At 42.6% G+C, this 26,172-nt stretch overlaps 1 protein-coding gene across 1 annotated transcript; it reads left to right on the forward strand.

The window, feature by feature from the left end:
• Positions 1–2,200: 2,200 nt before the first annotated feature.
• camsap1a (calmodulin regulated spectrin-associated protein 1a) lies at positions 2,201–25,307 on the forward strand. The gene is made up of 18 exons (XM_040157470.1): positions 2,201–2,426; positions 10,841–11,103; positions 13,573–13,734; positions 13,817–13,897; positions 16,852–16,993; positions 17,387–17,526; positions 17,632–17,728; positions 17,832–17,958; positions 18,531–18,616; positions 18,990–19,074; positions 19,233–21,609; positions 21,735–21,871; positions 22,008–22,216; positions 22,409–22,471; positions 22,803–22,890; positions 22,984–23,105; positions 24,652–24,770; positions 24,982–25,307. Exons 1-18 carry the CDS (start codon positions 2,201–2,203, stop codon positions 25,270–25,272), a joined length of 4,815 nt encoding a protein of 1,604 aa, XP_040013404.1. The 3' UTR covers positions 25,273–25,307.
• The last annotated feature ends 865 nt before the right edge of the window (positions 25,308–26,172 follow it).

Below are 26,172 nucleotides of genomic sequence, written 5' to 3' on the forward strand. Positions count from 1 at the left end.
TTATGCTTTGGCCAAGATAATCTATCTGCTAAATTAAATATTTAGTGGCTCTAATGATGTGTGCCAGATCTTTGGAAAAAAGACAAAATAGCCGGTTTAGACTGATCTGGGCTGATCTGGGATCCTGATTTGAATACGAAGAACCTGTTGGTACACGGCCGAAGTTTCATTGGAACCACACTTAAAATCTATTCAGAGCAACTCTCTGTCACACTGAGAAAGAAACCAAAGTCCCTTTGTCGCCTCTCTTCTTGACAGATAGCATTTGAGCCACCTCTGCATGAACCTCACAGGAATCTGGGCTACGTGTGCCATTTGACCAGGAGAAGTGACAGCAGTGATCGGCGGCATCACCGGGAGCAGATCTGACTCATCTATCACTTAAACGTGCCGTAGATTAAGTCCACTGCTTTGCGGCCAACTTTTTTTTTTATCCAGTCAGAATGGATAGTCACCGTGATTTCCCGGCAAGGGAGGCCTTCGGTGGCGGCGAGCGTGGTCGGAGGCATCCTGTGCCCTCGTACTCGGGGCGCAGGAATTTAGGGAGGCCCTCCGCACACCTCCACCATGGAAAAAGCTCTATAACTCACACAAAGCAGCGTTCTCCCTTTTTTCAAAGATGAGACCCCTGTTAGTTATTGATTGATTGATCGGAATCAAAGCTGGGGGCCTCACTGGACCGCTGTCCGTGGTGCTGGACAGAGGACTCTGCAGGGCCGTGTTCAGTATTCTGGTCTGTGGTAGTAGACTGGGAAATTTGAGGCACTGTGCTGTACTTTTAACTCCATTCATCTGAAAACTATACTTACTAGCTACTCCACAACTTGAGATTTGACATTCAAAACATTTGAAATTCTTGCAGCATTTACGTTATTTTTACACATTTTTTTTTTTTTTAGGGACAAGCACGGACCAGTGTCAGGTGCTCGCATTTACTGTCTCGGTGCATTTCGCTGATAAAACCTTCCTGCTTTCACTTAAAGTGACGTTTCGGCGCAGGTGCCTGCTTTACGGGACATGTGGTGTCTATGAAAGGTCTTTCTGAAGGACAGAAAGGGGCCAGGATGTCTTGCCCCGCGCCGCTTTGTTTCTGGTCGACGTGTACTTTTAAAATCCGCCTCTGGTGCCGAGTCCCCCAGCTAACTTTAGCAGCACGGCGTCGTCCCTGTAAGCCGGTGTTTACGGCGCAGATGCAGCATCGCACCGCAGCCGGTCGATCCCGGGGCCCCCCCCGGTCCTCCCCGCTCCGCTCGCACAGGCCTACGGCGCCCTCGGCAGGTGACACGCGCGCACTGCAGCCGAGCTCGCTGACGATAACGCCCGTCCCCATAGAGACAGGCTCCGACAACAGGGCTTCCCGTTAGACCGTCTGCGCGTCCTCCCCCGTCGGAGGCGACGGCAGCACCCGGCGTTTGGACCTTCGTAATCTCTTCGAAAGACGCCTTCCGCATGGTCGCCGGTCATATATATATATATATTTTTTCCATTGCTGGATTAACGACCGTCGGCCGCCGGCCGCAGCTTTATCCCGAGAGGCCGGAGATTTGCGTCGCTGGCCAGGGAGGAGTCCTCCCCGTTATTTCGCCGCCGGCCGACGGCAGGCCAGCATGTCGGTGTTTTAACAGCGCCGTCGCCTCGAAGCTGTGGCGAGGACTCAATGCGCTCTTAGAGGTGGGTCTTTGTCACGTTTTTTTTTATCGGCTTTCGTTTCGAGGTGTGTACGCGCCCTGTCTGGCGAGCCAGCCCGGAGTGCGGCGAATTCATCGGTGCTGGGCGAGGTCATTCATTGGTCACCCTGTCCTGCCTGGACCGGACCAGGCTCGAGAATCGCAAACTGCACGTAGCGTAGACGTGAGCTGTTCTTGGTGTTTAGTAGCTGATCAACCCAGAGGGGCTCTCGTCTACGCAGAAGAGTGCAGACCAACACAACGCGTGGATCAGCTGATCGTCGGCTGAAGCAGAATGCAAACGACCGGTGTTCGGGTGGGATTTAAAGGTGCATGTGTGTGGTCGCAGAGGGCGAAGCGCGATTGACAGTAGAGACACCTACAGCAGCCACAGCAGGTTAGACGGGGCGAGCGCCTCATCGCCAGAGCAGGTGCTGTCAGGGAGCCAGGCCCTGGTTGTTGTTTGTACTGGCGATGATGTAATGCAGTCGAGCCGCGACTGACAATAACGCTCCCGTGTCTCTGCGTGCAGGATGGACGCGGAGGTGAGTGCTGGCAGGGACAGCACCTGGAGGAGAGCCGCGGCGGCGGCGGCGGCGGCGGCGGCCGATGATGATGATGGTGATGATGATGCAGGAGGAGGAGGAGGAGGAGCAGGGGTCACGGAGGCGCAGGTCGTGCCGCTGGAGCTCTACGACTCTGCAAGGGCCAAAATAGACGCCAACCTCCGCTGGTTGTTCGCCAAAGCCTATGGTGAAGGTGAGGCTCGAACTGTGCATGGACTGAACTATATTGGGCAGCTGCACACGTTAAAGCCGAACGGTATTTATGCAGCATAGACCCTGTGCTGCAGGTGCACGATACGTTTGCTAGATATAAATCCTGTCAGTTAAGCCTGGAAACAAAAACAGCACACCTTTATGAGGCTAATATGTTAAGCTAAGGACACAGTTAGGGCTGCAACTAATTGTCATTTCCATTATTGATTAATCTGCTGATTATTTTCTTGTTTTATTTAATTAATCAATCGTCTGGTCGGTCACAGTTACAGAAAATAGTGAACAAACACCTGTTATCATTTCCCACAGCCCGGGAGATGTATTTCGCATCTTGTTTCGTATGACCTACGGTCCAGAAATCGAAGATAGTCGGTTTATTTTTGTTTATTACAAAGAAAAGGCATCAAATTCTCACACTCGAGAGGCTGGAACTGGAGGATGTTTGTCATATCGATCTGAAAATGATCGTTCGATTATCAAAATAGTCGCTGTTTAATTTTCTGTTTAATTTTGCTGTCGACTGACTCATCGATTAACCGACCGAGTTCTTTTTTAACAACAGAGCTCTGACAGTTTATTGCAGTACTCATATTATTTGCTGAAATATTATAGGCCTATCACATAGTTTGGTATTAATTAAAAATATGGATATATACAATACACAATGCAGTAAAACGCACTGACTAGAACTGTGCATGAGGGGATGGAGAAATGGCGTTATCACTATATGTTCATGTGCATGTGTTTATATGTTTATGTTTTGTTTACAGCAGAGATTCAGAAAGTTAGTCTGGTGCGAGAGGACTGGGGATTTGACCCGAAACAAACTGGGGTCGTTGTGATTGCACTTACGCCCAAAACTATTTGTAGATTAATGATTAGTCAGTTGAGAAAATTAATCAACAACTACTTGGGGGGGAAAAAAATGTATCATTTAACTTTCTCTTCAACCACAAATGCCATACATTACCCCAGTACGAGTTTCTCAAAGGTGAGGTTTCACTGCTTTTCTTTGTCGTATGTGATTGTCAGCTGGATATATTTGGTCGGACCGAAAAAAAAGGCGTTTGAAGCCCAATTAATAGATGAATGAGTTGTGAAAATAGTTGGTAGCAGTTTAACTGATTAGCTGTGTAGTGGAGTAGCGGTATTACTAGCTGATTCCGCCAATTCGCGGTTTCCGTAAGCCACCCACATCTTTCCACATCTCGCCTCAGGATCAGTTTAGTTAGTGAATACCCGCACAACAGCAACACTCATTCAATATGTGCCATGTGCTCTGCGAAATCGTGCCGCTGCTCTTCTCTCCTGAAAGTTAATATTTTATTTTATCAAGAGTCAATGCAGCGGTCTTTCTTTTAACGCAAATGCAACTAAATGCAACTATGCATAAAGGGATTTTGAAACAATGTTGTCATTATATGGTTTATATCAGCATTTGATCCAAAAAGACAATAAGCACACACTGTAGCTACATTGTAAGTTGTCATTTAATGTGTTGACAGCCTTCCTGTTTACAACGATGGATTTATAGGTATTCTGAAAGTTTCTGAGCATCATTCAGAGTGTAATCTGCATTGTTGCCTGGTCCTGTTTACTGACAAAAATGTAACCAAAGCTACGGAGGAAGAGGGGTTTTACATTGACAGCACAGCAGCAGTCCAGACCTTCGTGTGTGTGAGTGGTGACCTAAGTCGACATCTCCCGATCAGTCTTTTAGACACAGGTCACTAGCCTTGCCAGCTCCGATGAGGTCTATTAAAACCTTAAAAATGATTGCTCTAGATTGCCAGACTGTAAGTGAATGTCTGGAAATCACTCTTTGAATGTGGGTTTTTGTGTCACTCAAAGACTGCTCTTTGGGGAGTGCGAGCCAGAGGTCAGCTGTGCCGTTCATGCAGGCCTGCAAGTCTCTGTGATTTTATTATCAGTATGACAATGAGGCATTTGGAAGGAGACAAAGAGAGACAGTCATTCAGTTAAGGAAACATCTTTGTCATCTATCTGTTTTATGAGTCAGACACTGATACTGTAGTTTAAGTGTTTCCTTCGCTGCAGTGCCATCTCCCGTGTTGCAGGCGATGACTCAGTAAATTGACTCGGAGACAGGAACGGAACGCTAAGATTCAAAGCTTCTGATGCGTGGCGAGGTATATAGCAGCTGAGTCAAGAGACAAAAATGAAAACGAAGAATACTGAATAGATACAAGATACAACTTTCCCCGAAAATAAAAAATCTGACATCTACGACCAACGTTGTAAATATCATGAGCTCTGTCTTGCTGGTTAAAGCTTTACCTCTCTGTTACCCAACGCTGTGTTGTTCTAGGGCAGAGATCAGATGCCCATAATAAACACCGAACCATTACCCTTCCCTCCATCGAGCTTCCTGCTTCCCTTAATCTGATTGGCTCCTCCTGACGTCAGTGTGCCAGGCACACTAAGGAGCCCTTTCAACAGGAGAGGAAACTATCTTAACTCCTTCTTTTTTTACTCAGAATGTAATTATTATAATTTTCACAAGTTCATACAATAGAGATGAAACAGTATATGTAGTTTTGCACATTTCAACTGTAGCTTAGTTTTTCAAATTAAAGCAGGTACCAGCTCAAATATAATGAACAGTTAACATCATAAATTTTCACTTAAGTGTACTAGAATCTTTTATTAAACTTCTGTAGTTCTTCTCCGCACTGAATCAAATGAACCGTCATTCAGTCTTTCCCGTTTCACACTCTTCCCATTTATTCACAGTCTAACATTCGCCCCGATTTCATTTGGTGGTGCCACTGATAAAAGTCAGACTTTTCGCCTGCTAAGCTTAATGTTGTTTAGGGCTGCATCTAGCAGATATTTTCAGTATCAAATAATCTGCCAATTGCTCTCTTGATTGGTCAAGAAAATGTAAGAGAATAGCTCAAAATGTCCATCGCAATTTTTCTAAGCCTAAAATGGCGCCCGCATACCGCTGGTTTTGTACAACCAACAGTCCAAAACCTAAAGAGATTTAGTTTAGGATCACATAAGACAAAAGAAAGCAGCAAATCGTCACAATTGAAAAATGACTTACACCATTAATTGATTATCAAGATAGTTCCCGATTAACCCTCCGTTGAAGGACTAATCATTTCAGCCGTAATGTTGTGATTCCCTGAAATTATGCATCTTTGAGGTTACCGTGTCTACTCATTGCTGGTCAGCAGGGTTGCACCCAACCAAGTAGGGCTGCAACTAATGATTATTATCATTCTTGGTTAATCTGTCGATTATTTTTGTGATGAAATATCAAAAAATACTGAAAAAAACACACCTTCCCACTTCCTAAGGTCAAATTCTCATATCGCTTGTATGGCTCAAAAACCAAATGATACTATGCTCGGTATCACATGAGACAGAAAAAACAAGCAAATCCTCACGTTTGAGAAACTTCAACGAGAGAATTTTGCTATTTTTGCTTGAAAAACGACTGAAACAGTTTGTCTGTTATCAAAATAATTGCTGACTCATGTTCTGACGATTGATTTTCTCAGCTGTAGATCCAGCTTTTCTCTCCCAGTGCCAATTTCGATACCTCAGCTCAGGGTAACTGTTGATAAACAGATCGCTCCGGTCCATCTTTTCCGAACATTTAAAACCTGTATAGTTCAATGCAGAAAACGTATTGGTATCATTTTTATGTGAGTTAACACGAAGCCGGGGATTTCAAAAAGACCTGACGGCCCACCATGATTGAATGAATGTAACTGATAGCGGAAACACTAAATTTTATTATGACCGTGACAAAGAAACTGCATCTTCTCGCCCGATACCCATTACCACTTAGTAAGGCTGATATCAACGCCCATACTGATATGGAGTATCGACGGAGTCTGGTGCATCCTAGTCAGCCTCAAGGCCTGGTAACTTCGAGATGCCCCTCAGCTGTTTGTTTTGAGGATTCGATCTCTCACATCTTACTCGCTAATGCCGGCTCACTCAGTGTTTAAATCACAGTGATGCAGTGCCAAGGTCGATATGGAATTTAGCTTTGGGCAGGAACTACATTTTTGTGGTTAACAGGCTTTGATACTGTAGGACTGCCAACTATCTGGAACTTCTGAATATGTTATAGTTGAGACGGTTTGAAACAGTATCTCATGTTGAAGTACAAACTGTCTTCGCGTTTGTTTTCTGTTGTACTACCCCTGGTTATTTTATTGTTAGTGTGGCGGGCAGAAGAACCAAAACACTCTCACTGGATTAGACTGCAAACCAACACACACACACACACACACACACACACAGCAGTGCTGGGAGGACTGTGTTGTCTGTGTGTTCTGGTGTGAAAGTCAGCACAGCCAGTCACATGTTTAAGTGTTTAATGGGATTGGACCTGAAGGCTTGAGTCTTTGTTCAACACAGCCTGTTTGTTCAACCTCATGACAGTTTTACTAATGGCATTTGGGGAAGCATTGCAATGTTTTCTAAATGTTATTACCAGAACATAAAAGCATCGGCTCTCTCTTTATTTTAATCCTACAAAATTCTGACGGGATGCAAAATATTTTCTCATATTTTCAGGTTTGCATTTGAAAAATTTTCAATAAAAAAAAAACAAAACATTAAAATATTACAAAGACGTATTGATGCAAATAAATGTCGAACTGCATTACCATGACTGTTTTTCATTTTGCACACCTTTACTAAACTAACTAAACTCAACTAAATTGCAGACCTAAATAATACTTTTAGCGGATGAAATGAACATTTGACGAGGAGCAGATTATGAAAGTGGGTAGAGCTCCTAAATCATGTTTTCCTTTGGGTTTTTGATCAAATTTGACAGTTTTAGTGTTTTCTGTATTTTCTTTTTTTACATGCGTGACTAGACAATTTGTTTTATCAGACTGTGACTTGTCAGTTAGCCCCAACGCTGCAGCACAGACAAAACATAAAATGCATTTCTTATTTATTTACTGTATTTTAACAGAGAATGTAAGGTTGTGTGTTATATTGTATAGCTCATCCAGCACTGGATTGATATATTAGTCATCGGTATTGTGTTACACGAACACATAAAATAAACAAACATTTTGAATAAGGATCCCTTAAACATGGTTATTGAATAATTGTGACCAAGATATGTACTGAGCAGGAAATTTATACTTCTCAGGTGCACAAACTATGTAATGGAGACACTATTTCTAAACTATCTCAACCATATCTTTGGAAAGTCTGTACTGCAATTTCTTGTTACCTATCAGCCGACATACAGTATACACCGATACAGATATATCTACACTTAGCTTATATTGGCTTTAATTATATTGTGGGATGAAAACAATAATTGCAATAATAATTTTTCAGAACTGCAGATGTCCTCAAAATGGTGTTGACTGATATTTGTAATTGTATCACATCGTGCAACGAAGTGCCAGTGCCATTGCATCAAGCATGAACACACTACATGATGAGTGCGAAAACATATTGAAAAATTATTGAAAATATTTCTTTAATGTAAGTATCGGTGGATAAAAGCAGACGAGAAATAACTGAGGTAGTAACTAACTCAAGGGCCAGACAACGCTATTATACTGAAGAACTTGAAGAGACTGGTTCCAGCTTTTTGATTTTTTCTGCAGGGTCAGACTTCCAAGTGTATCTACAGGGTGCGTCGGCTTAAAGGCTGTGTTTTCACAATATACTGTCTTCTGGGGGATTCTCCATTAAGCCTTCTTATTGGAGGGGAATAGTTGTGGCTTTCCCCTGCAGAGCCCAGAGTCTGACAGACCTTCCCTCAATTTCAGCAAGATCTCTGCTGATCAATCTGACCTTGTGTCTGAAAGAATACGAACAAAGGCTTTCCTTGCACCCCCCCCCCCTCTTGATTTCCCACATGCACACCAGGGTTGGCTTTAACGCTTGGCTCAGGTGGACAATAAATATCTAAGGAGTATTAGCAACTAGGATTAGAGAGGAGCTCTTGCTCCCCCCTCCAGTTCTCCGAGCCACACACAAACACACACACACCTCCTGATGTCAGGCACCATAAAACGATCCAATGGGCAGGCCTTGGTGATGAGAAGGGACAGCTACCCAGCCCCCCACCTCCGGCCATGCTGGCATTCCCCATCACCATCTCCACGGCAACCAGGGGAGGATGAGGGGGCATTCAGAGACAGCTGAGGCTGAGGAAGGGGCAGGGTAAAGAGAGGTGTGCTTGCAAAAGGGGGTGGAGGAGGACTCCCAAGACTTGCGTTTGTTGAGAGAAACACGAATGAGACAGATCAGGACAGAAGTGGAGGGGTGTATAATAAGTATTTGCTCACATGATCTGGGATTCTTATGCACATGTGGAAGCACTACGCAGCAGCAGAGAGGGGGATAGATACTGTGGGTAGACAGTGCCGAGCGAGCGGTCTGTTGTGAAGGACACACCTGAGGTTTTCACAGTGTGCTGTTGTCCTAATCTGAACCTGCTGGGTGTGTGTGTTTGTTTTTTCCACTTCTGGATGTCTTATCTGTTTATATCAGTCAGCCTGGCCTCTAATGTGAATCAAAATGATGAAAGCTGTTATGAATAACTTTGCTTTGATGCCTTAAAGGTGGTTAAATATTGATGCAAGTATGATTGTTTATCCTCTTTTCTTATTTTCCTTGTTTTGGTCTCTTTTATTATCATTTGAAATATCTTTTCATCCATCATTGTCATTGCTGAAATCTGGAAACTTGTGACTTAAACAGACGGCATTACAACAGTACCAGATGATCAGACAGAGACTAAACAATTCCCTAAACTAGTAATTTGATAGTGAAACCAAAGGTGAATGTAAAACAAAAGAATCATTATGATCTTTCATTGCATTATAAAACTGTGTGTGCAGTTTCAGTTTGTATGGTAGTTAAGAAAGCAGCTCAGCACAGTCTAATGGATGTTTAAAATGATCTCGCTGCCTATGAGGGATACTCTGCTGTCACATTTTGAGAAATATGCTTATTCACTTTCTGCTGAGAGATGAGATGAGATCGATACCATTCACGTGTCTGTGCATTAACTATGGAGACAGAGCCAGGAGGACCTTAGCTTAGCTTAGCATAAACAAGGGTAAACAGCGAGCCTGGTTCTGTCCAAAAGTTAAAAAAAAAAAAAAAAAATCTGTTTAAGCACCGCTGAAGGACACTAATTAGGTTTAAACTGCTTCTTTGTCCTGAGATTCAAGAGCCTTATCCTCACCTTGATGAGGCAAGGAAACCAGTAGAGACTCCGCACAAAACCCCAAGTTTTCATTTCACTCTTCATTTTTTCAAACTACATTTAAAAACAAAATGTACAGCATGTTAATTATTGAACTTTAGAGGTACAGGCAGCTGAATTTGGTGACCATTGGACAGGGCCAGCTCAGCTGTCTCCCCCTTGTTTCCAGTCTTTGCGCTAAGCCCTGCTAACTGTCTCCCGGGTCCGGTTTAATATCAAATGGACAGATACGGGAGTGGTATCGATCTTATCATCTAACTCTGCAAGACAATGCATAAGCATATGACCCAGCATATCGAACTACTCCTTTAGGGCATGTTGACTAATCAGGCATTATCCTATATTGCTACAATTTATCTGGAAAGTATAATGTTATCGTAACTTACTGGTGTGATAGACAGAAGAACCGAAATAAGACCCAGGTTGTAAAATAAGACAAATCTTCCTTTAACAGAGGTATTTTTTGTTAAACAATTCATTTAGGTAATATTAATCCCTCATTTTAGAAATAATACTGAACCCCATTTTAATTTAAATTTCTCACCTTTTTTTTTTTTTCTTTTGTTCCTCATCCTATGCATAACCATGCCACTTGCTAACTCTATCGTTCAAAAGTCTCTGTTTCCTCCTGTCTAAGTCTACCCAGAAAGCGCTGGAAACTAAATTTCGTAAGTGCTTGAGGCCTTAACTCTGGATTAACATGTCCAACTCATATAAAAATAGCTGCACCATGTCTGTGTCCATGAACAGGAAAACACCAGGCTGGCTGGGACAACACCATCAGCTTAAGTATCACCACTAAGTCCTGTTAGCTCATTGACTTTAACTTTCTGGTCCACCTATCAGCCTTCAGCGTTACTACCTGGTACGCTATTTAGCCACTGATTTTGTCTCAATGCTCTCCTCTTGCACGGGTTTCTTCTTAGACAGTCTAATACCTTCAAAGTCTATGTCCTGTGAGCTTCTCTGTTATGTAACAGCGCAACGCATTGGTGGACACGTGTCAGCACAAAAATAGTCGGAGTGTGGATCCATGGTGTGATTTGTGGCTTTATACAAATATAACGGGTTAAAAAAACTCACTGGCTAACCCAAAATGTCTCATCAAGTAGCCATTAATTCAATAAAACGTGTGTGTTTATCATCGTTCCCCTTTCCAGACAACATCCCTGCAGACCTGCGAGACCCTTTCTATACTGACCAGTATGAGCAGGAACACATCAAGCCCCCCATCATCCGCCTGCTGCTGTCTGGAGAGCTCTACTGCCGGGTGTGTGGGCTCATCCTGCACGCTGAGCTGGCTGCCTCGCTCCAAAGCCACCAGTCTGTCATCCACGCCCTGTCCAGGAAAGGCATCTATGTCCTGGAGACGGACAACACACCAGTTTCTGATCTGGACCTCAGCTCGGCCCCAATAAAAATGGTTGGTATCTTAACCTTTTGTCTAGTTATATATCGATATTGCATAACTTAAGAACTCACAAGAATATAAGCAAATAAGTTACTGCATTACACATTTGCCTAGGAAATGGAGTCTGTAATCTGTTGGCCAGTGTTTATACAGTAAAAGGGTACTAGTTGATACTGTAGGTATGATGGTTTTGCATATGCAGTTATGTACATTCATACCTGAAATCTGCTAGCACAAACACCGTCTGACCTACTGGCCAATGAGCGGCTCCAATGGAGCATCTGGGGATTAAAGGCCTCGATCAAAGACACATCAGTGGTGCTAATAAGGGAGGGGGCAAGTGTTTCCGATCTGATTCAGAAAATTAGCATCAGTGGTAATACTTTACATCAAAAGTTGGTTAGATATCTCCTGTTGTGGGTTTAAGGAACCCAAATCATCTTACCACAAGCTCACCGACGTTTTACCTACTCTCACATACTCTCAGAGAATAACTGTAATCACCGGGCCTTCTGACGGGAAACAACAGATCATCGCCTGTCTCTGTGCACACTTGCTTTCAAACACTCCCCCGAAATCCTTAATAGATCAACTCGTTGTATTCACATAATTGTCTGTGGTTTTTAAAAGCCTTTGTGTTTTGAACATTGTGCGAACAATAACAGATGCTATGTTGTTTGTAGCCATTTTGTATCTAAAAAGACGAAACTGTTCTTCTAACAGTGTGAAGTAGTAAATTAGGCATTCACAGATTTTATTTTTCTTCTGTTGCATTTCTAAGGTATGTTATCACACTTCTAATTACATTTTTCAAGCTAATGTTTGCAATGATGAGGTTAGGGAGGGTCAAACATGCGACAAAGAACAAAGCCCTCTACAGTGGTTACATTGAAGTTAAAGCCACAGTAATCAATATTTTCATATTAACAATAGATGAGATGACTATGTGTAAAGTGAAAGCTGTTTCTTGCAAGAACGAACACCACAGATCTTTATCACCTGCCTCTGTAGTTCCCCCTCTCAAAAAGAACAAAAGAGCATTTTAGTGTGTTTTAACTCATTGTTTTGGTTTTTCCGGCCACATCTGTACCATTGGGTTAATTCTCACCGCTCTCATTAAGCCCATTTCCAGATGTAGGATCCATTTGTTTTCAGTGAAAAAGAGCTAAAAGGAGAGTGAATATTGGACTCACATTCATCAGGTGATTAGACACAACACTCCACATAAATGCTGATGTCACTGTTTAAGGTGGTAATATGTCAGCGTTGTGTTCACACTTATTCTGCTGCCTCCAAGTGGCCAAAAAATCAATTCATACTGCTTTATGAATAATTAGGTAATAAGTTAGTCACAAAATATAAAACTTTTTCACTTTTCTATAAATGAAATGTTTAGCAGTAGTACAGCATTGGCAACCCACGCTTACCATCTGGTTACAGGCTAATGTGACTCTGCTTTCCTGACCCAAATGCGTGCCAGGAGTATTGGAATAAATCATGCACCAGTGGATGTGACTGTTTTGCAGGTTTTAGAGTGTGTAACTAAAATATTCATAAAGCAAAATGAACCAAAGGCTTGATTATTCATATACACATGAGCCCACTCTCCTGAGGTATTAGTCATATCCCACAGGTGTGAAAAGACAAAACGCAACAAGCTGGCTGAGAAGCAGTGGTTCATGCTGTTTTCATTAGAGATATAAAATAGTCGATATATGAATGTAATTTTTGCTCCTGGATACATGGATTCCTATTAAGCTCGAGTGGAGACACTGAAAAGACTCTGAGGCCATCGTCACATGTAAAAGGTTCTTCGACACCTATTAATCAGCTTTCTATCCAACTGTCATCTTTCAAAGTGTTTGAGAAAGAGTTGTTGAAATGCTGGTGATGGCCATCATTTCCATTATAAGGAAAAAAACTTTTTAAGTTAAAAGAAATCCAATCTACCAGACTTACAGCAAAATGAAAGTTAGCACCAGTGGTAATACTTGACATCAAAATTTGGTTAGATATCTCCTGGTAGTATGGGTTTAAGGAACCCAAATCCTTTTACCTCAAGCTCAGTGAAGTTTTTCCTACTCTTACATACTCTCAGATCAATGCCTGTAATCACTGGGCTTCTGAGAGAATATAAATAATTGATTATTTACCTAAATTGCCTAATGTGTAGGCTGGTAAGGATTTTGCTATTAGACCTCTGCATGTTTCAGTCTATAAGCTCTACCCTGTTTCCATGGCGACTCTAGAGTATGCACTACACTGATAATGCAGTACAATCATTTTATGCAGTATAATCAACTGTATATTATAAACAGACCTGTGATTCTAATACAGATTTACAGAGTACATACTAGAGACACTTCCTAATGGACGTGTTGCTCCATGACATGGAGCAAGAAATGTAATTTTAATGTCATGCCTGCCAAATACAAAATTATGTTTCTGGTGCTAGATAACTCAAAATCCGTGTTCCTCCAGAGCTCCCACATCCACCTCATCGACTCCCTGATGATGGCCTATACAGTGGAGATGATCAGCGTAGAGAAGGTTGTGTCCAGCGTCAAGCGCTTTTCCAACTTCAGTGCCTCCAAGGAGCTGCCTTTTGACCTGGAAGACTCGATGGTCTTTTGGATCAACAAGGTAGCAACCAAACATTGGTGTTAATGTTTGGATTTGTTCATTCTTCCTTATTTGTTGACTTACAGTAGCTTTGCAACTTCAGGTGAACATCAAGATGCGGGATATCACAGAAAAAGAGCTGAAAATGAAGCAACATCTGCTGGAGTCGTCCAGTCACCAGAAGGTAACACCCTGTGTGTCTCTTTTGTTTTATTCCCCTTGTCTCACACTCTTTGTTGGTCACGTAGTCTCTTTCTCTCACTGTTTCAGGAAAAATGCTTCCTCTTCGTTGAATAGTGTCTTTCTTTAGTAATGTTGTTGCCTTTGTCTATTGTCCGTCCGGCTGTGATTTTATACACGAGCATTTCGTACTCACTGGGTGCATTAGCTGTCAGGTGTGTAGGTCTTGTCATCAGATCTTGCTTGCATTATGATCTGATGAGCACCTGAAATCACCTTCTGATCACAGATTCATACATGTTTCAAGTTTTGTGTTTCAAGTGTGGACAACGTATCTCAGGGGTTTTCAAAGTCAAGTATGGATTTTGTATCTCCTTTTTTGATTGTTTGTCTTACTTTGATTTAGGGGATAGTCATGCTGTAGGTTTTGGATTAATTTGAGGGGTTTGTGGGATGTAAACAGGAAGTATAATGAAGTATAATGTTGCCATGGAATCAGTTAGTTAAGCTGTGGGCTACAACTTGAGCGCTGTGTTTTTTGCCCAATTTTGTATATATTTTGGCAAATTTACACCATTAAAAGTATGCCAAATTAGCAACTAGCTGTTCCTGTTTGCAATTAGCCATGGATATATAACTATCACTGGTTTTCTTGAGACTGAAGAAAACTTAAAAGGGGGTTGATTCTTAGGCAATTTCTGGATGAAGGTCTTTTTTCTACGATTTCCAAGTGGATTTATGGACATTTATTCACAATGAATTGGAAATAATGATATCCTTGGGAAATGCAAGTCACGCTGAATCTAAAAATATGTGTATCATGTTTCTCTGTTCAGATTCCTCCCAGTTTGAAAACCTCTGCACTATGCTGACTCGGCTTGGTTCCTATCAACCAGTCAGAAAAGCCATATTGGTAAAAGACAAGTGTAAGCACCGTGTCTGTCAGCGAGTAATAGAGTTGAATTAGTCTGAAATGATGTGACAACACAAATTGGAATCGTACTTATTGAACCTTTAATTATAATATGCAAAGTAGTTCCATCTGTTTTGTCCTCATTTGCCTGTTCTCTGTAAAACTAGATATGCTTGATTCTCTCTGCCTAACACTTTCCAGTTGTCTTTAAGATCAGATCTGTCTCCATGGTAACGGGATAATCTGATTCCTTGTCACTGTATCTGACGCATGACTTGTCTGCTGCTCTTCCTCTTTGTGTCTCCCCCCAAATCCCATCCCTTCGTGCCTCTTGGATACTAGTCTCCCTCCAAATGGTACTGGAAGCTTGTACCTGTAAGTGCAACCGCTAGCAATCTCCTGTGTGGGCGTGTGTGTGTCTGTTTGACGTGTGTGTGTGTGTGTGTGTGTGTGAGTGTGTGTCTGTTTGACGTGTGTGTGTGTGTGTTTGTATGTGTGAATGCGCAATGAGGAGCCAAGCCAAAAATAATAGCTAATGGGATACACAGCGAAAAGCCAGATATGAATTAAAAACCAATTTCACAGAGAATACACTGATGTAGAAATACAGTGATGTGGACATTGAAGATGACACAGTGCCTCTTGGTGGCAAATTAAGTAACAGCAATTTCATAACACTTTTTTTTCTTCTCTCTCTGCACATTTGCTTTTACCTTGCATGAAACCCTTTTAGTAATTCCTTCAATTTTCAGCTCAGCTTTTGCACCCATCACCTTCCCTCCCCCAAAACATCCATAATCCACTGTACCTTTCTACACTGTCTCTTTTGTTGTCATCCGGAGAAGTTTAAGTGAACTACCAGGCACCATAAAGCAACATGTGTGGAGCCCAGTGTTTGAATGGCCTCAAGTTCACTCATGCAGTCACGACTTGCCTCATTTCATTAACTTTCTCCCAAACATTTCTTTCTTCCCTCACCAGCCCGATATATTGCATGCTCTGACCCGTTGCTTATTGGAGCCTGTGGAGTTCTCTCGCGTGGTAATGTACTCACCATTGACCCTTTACTTTATTTCACCCTGACCTTTACTGTTTTCCCCTTTTTTAAAATCATTTATCACATGCACCAACTACCAAACCCACCTTAGTCTTATATCGGGTCCAGACTACACAATATCAGTCCGATAATAGCATCAGGCTCATGCCAAATAATGGGCATTGGGGCGCGACAATTGATCATTTCATCCCGTATAGTGTGTCATAATGGACAACAAAAACACCACAACTGGGGCACTTCTTGCTGTCCCGACAAAAAGACCGGCATGTAAGAATCTTATGACCTACTTGAAAACGTGGTGAAACGAAAGAGGAATGATCTTGTTGGTGCTGCTAGGTGGAGCTGGTCAACAAAGGAGAGGTTCATGTAGCTGTGGCAACAACACCCCTGTCTGTTTTGACGTTTCGTTCTTTTTTTTAGGCTTTTCCAAACACAACAGCCAGTGTCAAACTGCTTTGGATGCCAATGCTTCTTGATATTGCTGTTCGCTAAAATCGATCTCTGGCACCTACTTCCTGACCAACGTGTAGTCTGTCATGTCACGACAAGGATTAATGACTCTATAATCACCCAGTCTGACACAGTAACCGACTTATCAGACAAAAATACTGAGTAGTCTGAACCCGGCATTAGTTAAATTATTATACTCGACAATGAATAACATTGTTGGCAGTTGAGTAAAGACACAAACACTATTAATGTACCACATGAAAAGTACCACGAGACATCAGACTTTTCAAAGCTACATCTGACCTTATATGATACAAATAAATAAATATAATCAAGAACTAGGTATCATTTGAAGATAGCTCTATACCTTTGTGTTGAAGGGACCTGGAGAATTATAAACTATATGGAAAGTGATTTTCAATCAAAAATAATATGAGAAATAGTGTGTTTGTGAGTGACAAGTGAGCATGTGAGTCAGTGTTCTGATCAGATAAATTTGTATACTTTATCTAAACTTCAGCCCTCTCTTGCCGTGTAGGTGCGTTACCGCAGAGATCACCTGTCAGGTCGGACACTTCAGCACTTCCCCTTGTTGGATGACTTGCTGAAGGATGTGTGTGACGGAACGGCTTTGCTGGCTGTGATCCACTTCTATTGCCCAGAACTCATTAGACTGGAAGGTACGGTAACACTGGACCACTAAATACACCGAAGAAAGATAGTAGCCGGTTGCTACGATTCCACCGCTCTCTTGCCTAAGGTTACATGAGTCTTTAAAAGAACAGTCTGACATTTTGGGAAACATGCTTATATGATTTCTTGCCGGGAGTTAAATGCGAGGATCGATACCACTCTCATTGGTATACTCATGTCTTGACACAAAATATGAAGCTCGAGCCAGGACACTGTTGGCTCAGTTTAGCTTAAAGACTGGGGGGCAGGGGGACTTATTCCTTTAAGGTCTTTTGTGAGAAATAGGTTAAAAAAAAAAGATCTTGATCTACTACTTAATTATTGTAGTATTAGCAGTATTAGTCTGATAGTATTGACCGCTGTTGTCCTGTTCTGTGCAGATATCTGTCTGAAGGAGGTTCCCTCCATAGCAGACAGCGTGTACAACATCCAGCTACTGAAGGAGTTTTCTAATGAGTACCTGAACAAATGCTTTTACCTGAAGCCCGAGGACATGCTGTATTCTCCACCGGTACTGAAGGCAAGTCCAAAAATACATTAACCACTGAAAATACTTTAAAAACAGGCTCCAATTACATTGTTATATAATCCTTTTGAACTTGTTCCTGATCACTGTGTCTTGCAGAATAATGTGATGGTCTTCATTGCGGAGCTTTTCTGGTGGTTTGAGAGTGTAAAGCCAGACTTTGTGCAGCCCAGGGATCTTCAGGAAATCAGAGATGGTATAACACACTCTACTCTTTTGTCATTTATTGAACTGCTTGTGGCTTTTTCTAAAATAATGGGGTCTCTTGTAATGGTTTGACATCCCTTCTAAAATTCTAGTGAGATTGCTGCTGCAGCCTAAAGGTTCTCGATCCCATGTACCCATCTCCAATGTCACGAAACGTAGTTTCCTAACGTCATCAAACTCTGCTGATGTCTTGACCACGCCCCCAAGCCCTGACCTCAGGTATTGTATAGTAACTGTGTTTCCAGTAACATCACACAGAGAAACTTTTACTTTCAACCCACTGTACTTAGGTACTGTAGTTGTTTTTCACATTAGAGTTCTGAGAAAGACCTCATGCCTAAATATAAATTTGTTCTTCCTGTACGCATCTGTCCGATTGCACATTTGTAGCTTAAGGGAATTATAAAATGCATTCCTACTACTCATACACTAGTTAATATGGTAAAAGTCACAGGTAACAACATCTACAGTATGTGTGATGTACATTTAAATCTGAAGAAAAATCCTGGTAACTTTCTACCTTTTAGACCAATTTTAGTACAGTACATTACCACAGCACTGCAAGTGTAATACTATAAATGCCTCTGCACATATGGTAGCATTTTCCCATATATTTTAATTATAAAATCAGAATTCATTAGTATTACTTTGGATACACACTTCCAATGGTGATGATGATGGTGATGGTTTTTAGATAGGCTCTCACAAATAAAACATTTTTCAAAAATTTCGGGACCTAAATTCAAACCAGATTTAACTTTAAAACTCAGATCTCTGTCTTTCTCTTATAGCACTAAACCAAGCTCGTCAAGCCCATCTCAATCTTTACTCCCCTTGAGACAGAGACAACAGAAGGTGCTTGAGGAGAGCACTTCAGGTAACATAAATAAATATTTACTCAGGCTCTGGTGCGACGCTTGATCCCTAAAATCACAAAGAAAGTTCTTCAAACAGAGAAATTGGAGAAGAAAGATAGAGAGCAGGAAAAACATTGTAATTGTTCTTTGAAGGTCATGTAAATGTACACAAGGTGTTTTCTTGTATCTTTCCTTATTTTTATGTTCACTTCTAACAAGTTGTTAATTCAGGCATTTAACTGTAATGTTTAGAATGTATATTCATATGCGATTTTTTTGGAGTCAGTTTTATTATTGTGTTTTCCGAGTTCAGCGTGTTGAAATAATCCGTTAGTAATGTTGCATGTTTTAAGAAGTCCTTTTTCTAATTTGGATCATATTTTCGTTGTACAGACTTGAGAAATAGGTCAAACTCTCTGACACGTGCAGATGGGCAGCACCAGGGCTCAGTACTGGCCTGGCCAGAAAGGAGACCAAGGTGAGCAGTATGATTACAGCCCTTTAAAATTTCTGTACTGACTACCGTTACTCAGATTAATGTAGCAGCACACACGGATATAACGGACAATTTGTTGTTCCATGATTCATTAGATTTAGCTCATCTAAAGTATATTCCTCCCCTCTGTCGCTGTCCAGGCCTTTATCCCAGCCGATGTCCTATGCCCTGCATTTTCCCATGGACGACGATGTGGACAGCATCAGCCTTGCTCGATCCATAAGCAAGGACAGCTTGGCCTCCAACATCATGAGTATTACCCCCAAACACATGCTGGCGTCAGGTCCCCATCTGCCTCAACACAGACTCAGTGGTCAAAGCCTGCTTAGTCACATGCGCATAGAAGATGAAGAGGAGGAAATAGAAGAGGAGGAACTGGTTGCTGTTATCCACCCTTATGCATTTTCTCGACATCCACATGGGAGTGACATGGAACAGGATGAGCTGGAAATCCAGAGTATAGCATCCACCTCAAGGGGTTCTATTACTCGTTGCTCTCCTCGCCTTGACACGAGTCCCTTTACCCTGGACCGTCTGGCAGACAGCTACTATCTTGAGCCTTTGATGCCAGCCATCCCTAAGCCAGCCAAAGAGAAGAGCATCAGTCTGAACAAGCAGGAGGAAAGCGGTGAGAGTCGCTGTAGAGCAGCAGTAGCTGCTAAGAAAGCAGCCACCAATGTCCCGAGCACCTCACAGAGGAAAGCCATAGCACATGAGTCAAATAGAAGTATCTTTATGCCCATACCCGATGCGGAATCAGTGCCCAGCTCTCTCAGGCCACCCACAGAGGGGTCGATAGGCCTCTCTCCGTCTGGAAAGAAACAGTCCCAAGGCTTTTTCCTTCATTTGTCAGGAGAGCCAGACCGCCACAGTCCTTTCTTCACTGTGCTGGAGGCAGGGCATGACTCTGACTCAGACATTGCAGACCTTGAGGAAGATGATGAGGACGATGATCAGATTGAGCTGACTAGAGAATTAGGGAAGAGAGGCAAGGGGAAATGCTTGGAGGAGGGAGAGGTGTTTGAATTTGGCGAGGGAGAGGGTGAGTCAGCCAAGCTGAGAGAAGACTTGAAGGTGAGTGAGCGGGACGATAAGGAAGACGGCAGTGGATGCTCAAGCCCTTGCCTCAGTACCATATCCTGGGCAAGCAGCTGCAGTGCTTCAGGCAGCGCCAGTGTCAAGATGACCAGCTTTGCAGAGAGAAAGCTCCTTAAACTTGGCCTCCGTGACGGATTTTCAAGTACTAGCAGTTCCCAGAAGACCACACCAGATGGCTCTGAGATTGCTCCCTGTCCTCCCTGGCAACTGAGGAGTGACTGCACCTCCAGTTTGCTAGGGAAGGAGCCTGGTTCTGTGTTGGGGAATAATATGATGGGGAGTCCCCCAGTAGTGCCTTCAGAGCTGCTGCAACTTCACATGCAGCTAGAAGAGCAAAGACGTGCAATAGAATATCAAAAGAAAAAGGTGGAGACACTATCAGCACGGCAGAGACTAAAGCTAGGGAAAGCTGCGTTCTTGAACATCGTCAAGAAGGGTGGAGGAAAGAGCGACACACTTCCTCTACCCCTGAAACACTCCGAGGAATCCTCAGAACTAACAGCTACTGATAGGCATAAAGTGAAGACCCAGTCCTGCAGGGATGACTCCTGTCTTGATGCTCTGAAGGTTCAGGCGAAGGCGCGTCAGCCAGAGGGAGGACAGATGAACAGATACAACAGATTGAACACCCAGTCTCAAGATAATGGGGCTGAACCTGGCTTAAATGAGTGTTCCCGCTCCATAGATCTCCTCAATGAAGCTATTAGTTCCATTCAGCAGCAGATGATGCAGCTCTCCTTACAGCAAGACCTGCTGATGAAGCAGAGTGTGGTCTCACCTCCAGAACGTGTAGAATCAGGCCCTAGCACAACCCCCAACATCACACAAACAACATCCTCTACCTCAGACTCCAGATCTTATGCAGTCCACTTTGTAGATATCGGTGGCAGCAATTCTTTTCCTGCTCGCCGTCCTCCCAAGCTTAGCTCCAGCCAACGCACCAAAGTCTCTGACAGAAAACAGAATAAAGAGAACAGCAAGATGGCTTCAATCAAGTCGAATACTCAGTCCCCAGAGAGCATGCCTTCTCCTAGAGAAAGTATTAGTGGAGACAAGGAAACGGGGGCTGTTTTGGAGAGCTCGAGTCTAGAGAGAAGCATTCAGAGAAACACCACCTTCAGAGTCCATGATGGCACCGGAGAAGGATCTGGGTACTTCCCAGAAAAATCCCAGTCACAGGAACCACCAGTCATCCCAAGCGCAACCATATCTCCCTCACAGGCTGCAGAACCAGAAGAGGACAAAGATGACAACTCAGGAAAAGAGGCATCGGGTGGAGATGAGAGCCCCAGGGTCAAAGGTCAGCTGATTGAGGTCGACCTTTCAGAGCTTAAGGACCCATCAGAGGATGGCAGTGCAGATGTTACAGACTGCACGGCAGAGAGAGAACAGAAGAATGTGTTGGGCTTCTTCTTTAAGGTGAAAATCAGATGTTTGCATTTTCACATTGCTTTCATGTGTAACTTGAGATTTGGCCTGTCAACATTACCGTCTGAGAAGCATAGTTACAAACTGAATAATTATCACTTTTTTTTAAATTCCAGGATGATGAAAAGGCAGAGGATGAAATGGCAAAACGTCGTGCTGCCTTCCTCCTCAAACAGCAGCGCAAAGCTGAAGAGGCGAGACTACGCAAACAACAACAAGAAGTTGAGAGTGAACTCAAACGTGATGAGGCCAGGTAAGTTTTCTTTTCAACACACTGACATGCTAATTATAAGGATAAGGAAATATCTAAGGTGCACGTGTGTGCAAGGATATATTCTTTTAATGCAGTAAAGTTCTGCTTGTGTTAACTCTCCATCCTTTTCTTCAAGGCGTAAGGCAGAAGAGGATCGTGTTCGTAAGGAAGAGGAGAAGGCACGACGAGAGCTCATTAAGCAGGAATACCTGCGGAGAAAGCAGCAAGCGCTGATGGAAGAGCAGGGTCTTGTCAAGCCTCGCCCAAGGACTAAATCCCGCAGGAACAGACCAAAATCACTGCACCGCGAAGAGTCCATCAGCCTCTCCAAAGGATCCACCACACGTACGAATATATTTTTTGTCTTTTTGTCTTTGTCTAGTGCACCATGTTGTCTCGTCACATTGTTTATTTAGAAAAGTTTGTTTGTTTGTTGTATAATCTGGTAAGCTGTTGTGTGATTGCGCACATTTTCAGTTAAGTTCACTTGTGTGCATTCGCTGTCATGCACTGAGTGGGTACATGTGTGTTGCGCAGGTAATCAACTGAAGGTGTCTGTGTTGATCAAAGCCCAGGGCTCAGCAGCAGGCTGCAGGCGAGGTGAAACTTCAAACCTGCTCTGCATGATGTGATAGCAGACATACACATCCCATAAAAATAATGGAGTCAGATATGAATCAGTACTAGAAAGATCAGTCCTTTTACAGCAGCCGATTCTGACAAACTTACCTAGACCTATTTGACATATCGTTGTCTTACCTTTTATGTAGATGTCAGTCCCTTGTTTGGATCACAGGGTAACACTACATTAGTAATTTGGGTTACTGCTTGTCATATGGACATGGGACATGGGTTGAATTGGGCAAACAACCATGTTAATTTGATTAATAAAGTAACAGGTACTAAATCCTTCTGTCCCTGTCATTTTCAGCTGATCTGAGCTGCAGTCATCGAGGTTCAACACTCTCTTTGGCGACTGAGGCAGACAGTGTCATGTCTGGAGGGGCAGAGTCACAGAGGTGAGAATTCCCATGTTGTGTGTAAGTCCAGAGGTGATACCCATTTTGTGTATCCATGTAGTCATTTCATTGACCTGTAAGTTTGTCTTTCAGGGCTGGATCTGTGTGCTCTATGGAGTCGTTCCCTATGCTGAGCAGGGCATCCAGCAGGAACATGGAGAGGGACTGGGAGAATGGCTCCATAGCCTCTTCCATCACTTCAACCGAGTACAATGGTGAGAGGAAATGCAGAAAAAGACAGTGTATTTATATACCAAGCAAGTGTTTTTGAATTATTGTTACCATCACGCAGCATTCATTTGTCCAGAAAATGTTCAAGCCAAGGCTTAAGATAAAAATATATATTTGATCTTGTCATTTGCTTTAAAGAAACAGTTTTGGGAAATGCACTAATTTGCTTTTTTGCCGAGAGGTAAATGAAAAGATCAATACAATTATCGATTGATCATATCTGCCCAGTAATTATGAAGCCAGAGCCATCAGCCAATTAGCTTTTCGTCTGGAACCTCTCAGTCCATTTTCGATTTTCAATGGGTGTTATCAACGGTCACAGACCAAAATGCCTCTGGATGCAAGTGGATAGACCTACAACCTATCAGAGCAACAAAACATATGACGTAGAACAGAGCAACAGAAAAATGTAAACAGACTTTACCAAATCCTGTCGGAAGTACAGCAAACACAACTTTATTAACAACAAACTCTGTAAGTGAAGTTGTTTGTTCTTTTCTCTGAGAAAATATACCTTCTTGTTCATTTCATACTGTCACAATAGCAGATTCAACAGACCTCTCAACATCAGCAGCAGCCATCATGGTTGTTAATGAAAATGCTTCAGCAGTGCTCCTCTGTCAGTCATCGTATCAAACCCTCCCTATTTTAGATAAATGGTTGTGATTGGCCCGACCCGTCTGAGGATGGATGGAAATCTATCTAAACGGGTGGGGGGCCAGACCCGTTGGGGGAGCCCTGAATAAACACGAGCTCGCTGATTGGTCGGGTTTCCAGGCTAATTTCAGAATATGTTCCTGAACGGTTCTTTACGGTACTGACAATAGCAACTTAGGCAGGATATGTGCAGATCTGCTGCATTACATAGTTGCCATTTCAGATCTGGCCAGAACACGCAGCAAAACCTACCATTCACATGACTTGCCAAACACTAAATTATATCAACACTGTCCTGTAGTTTTGCAGATTATAACAAATTCAAATTATTCAGCCTATTCATATTCTGTCCGTGCAATATGAAGCCTTATTACACCAATAAACTTATACCAAAAAAAAATGAAAAAAGCAAATGTCTTCAAAGATAAATTTGTTATACATTATAAAAATTTTTTTTTAAACTTTTATCTTTTTACATCATCACATCTATATCACTATGGATTATGGGCATTTCCCAAGTGAGGTCTAGTGTAGCAGCAGTCTAGTCTGCACCATAAGCAGACTCTCTGGAAAGCTGTAGAAAAGTCCACTTAAGACCCATTGTGGAATTCAGGAATTATGGATTTGGACAGTGCTCAACACTCAACACAGCCCGTTAAGTCTGCAAGAGCGGTGAAGACATTTAGATTCAGCCAAAGAAGTCACTAAAGCTATTTGACTCCTGGCTCCAACTCCATACTTAATGTACAGATATGGGCATGGTATTGATCTTCTGGTCTAACTCTTAAAAAGAAAGCAAGTAAGCAAATTTTCCAAACCATTCCTTTAAACACTTGCAGACTTTTTACATTTCTCTTGTTTTTGTTTGTCAAGGTCCTAAACTCTTCAAGGAACCGAGCTCCAAGTCCAACAAGCCAATCATCATCAATGCCATCGCTCACTGCTGCCTGGCGGGAAAGGTTAATGAATCCCAGAAAAATGTTGTTCTGGAGGTCAGTGTGATTACTTGAAATTTGTTTGTGATTAGTGATGGTGATTATTCACTGTGAAGTGTGTAGAAGCTATGCCTAGAGTATATAGCTATTAGTTAACTTTGTGTCAGTCGTAGAGACAGTAGGTTTGTTGTTTTAATGTATTACTTTCACCGTTACATTTTTCTTCATGTTTTCCCATGTGCAGAAATTATGCCCTGTTGTTTCACAGGAGCTGGAAAAGTGTGAGTCCAACCACCTGATCATCCTCTTCCGCGATGGTGGTTGCCAGTTCCGCGCCATTTACTCTTTCTCACCGGACACCGAGGAGATCATCAAGTTCACAGGCACCGGACCGCGCACCATCGGCCGGAAGATGATCGACAAGCTCTACAAATACAGCTCGGACCGCAAGCAGTTCACCGTCATCCCCGCCAAGAGTGTGTCGGTCAGCGTGGACGCGCTGACCATCCACAATCACCTCTGGCAGGTCAAGAGACCGGGGAGTGCACGGAGGAAGTGAGAAAGAGGAGGAGGGAAAGAAAAATGGACACTTGTTGCAGTTGCTGTTCTATCTACTACTGTTGGGCAGGACCCAATAAACTTGGAGATGATTGACATGTGATCATGTGTCTGACATGAGAGAGATGGGGGTCAGATGTTCTCTTTAATGGAGATGTCAGTCTGTGGCAGCGCAAGAATATGAAACGCCTGCCAACTGAATGCACTGTTTTTTCTTTTTCTTTTTTTTTTTTAGCTTTTTATTCTGCATGTCACGCTTTTATGTTTTAATTTATAGGTGTGTCCTACGTTGATTAGGCACTGTTGATGATGGATTCTTATGTAGCAGTGAAGAGAAATGGACCCTGGAGTCGAATACTACTGAATCTACTTACAGTAGCAAGCATACTACTGATACAAAGTGCAACTACAGACAAACAGTGGTGAACAATCACTTGATAATGTCTTGTAAAGTTTGCTATTTCAGCTTGGCTAAACAATTACCCTACTGCTGTGAATAATCCAGGCTTGACATACAGAGCCCCTGTTTATTCACCAGTAACTACTACTGGTCACTGCTTTTTAATGAAGAGGGAGCTTTGAACAAACTTTTTTTTAATGTAAGTATGGAATGGATGTTAGTGAGTGGTAATGTCCAGTCTTGTTTTCTATTTAGTGTGTTTGGGGAAGTGTGCGAGTATTTGTGTTAGGGAAGGGGAGAGCTGAATGCACCGCTTGTGCATCCAGCTCTGAATGTTTACGCTCTCGATTATGCTTTAAAACTTCTGTCATGCAACAGAACAATTGAGCAAAGCAACAAAACATTTTTTTTTAGTTTGGGAGCTGCCGTTACAGTGGAAAAGAAATAATGTTTTTACAGGAGGGGAAACTCTACTAGTATTTATTCCAAACAGGAAGCGCT

The sequence above is a fragment of the Xiphias gladius genome, chromosome 20 (genome assembly GCF_016859285.1).
Source record: "Xiphias gladius isolate SHS-SW01 ecotype Sanya breed wild chromosome 20, ASM1685928v1, whole genome shotgun sequence".
NCBI classification, from domain to species: domain Eukaryota; kingdom Metazoa; phylum Chordata; class Actinopteri; order Istiophoriformes; family Xiphiidae; genus Xiphias; species Xiphias gladius.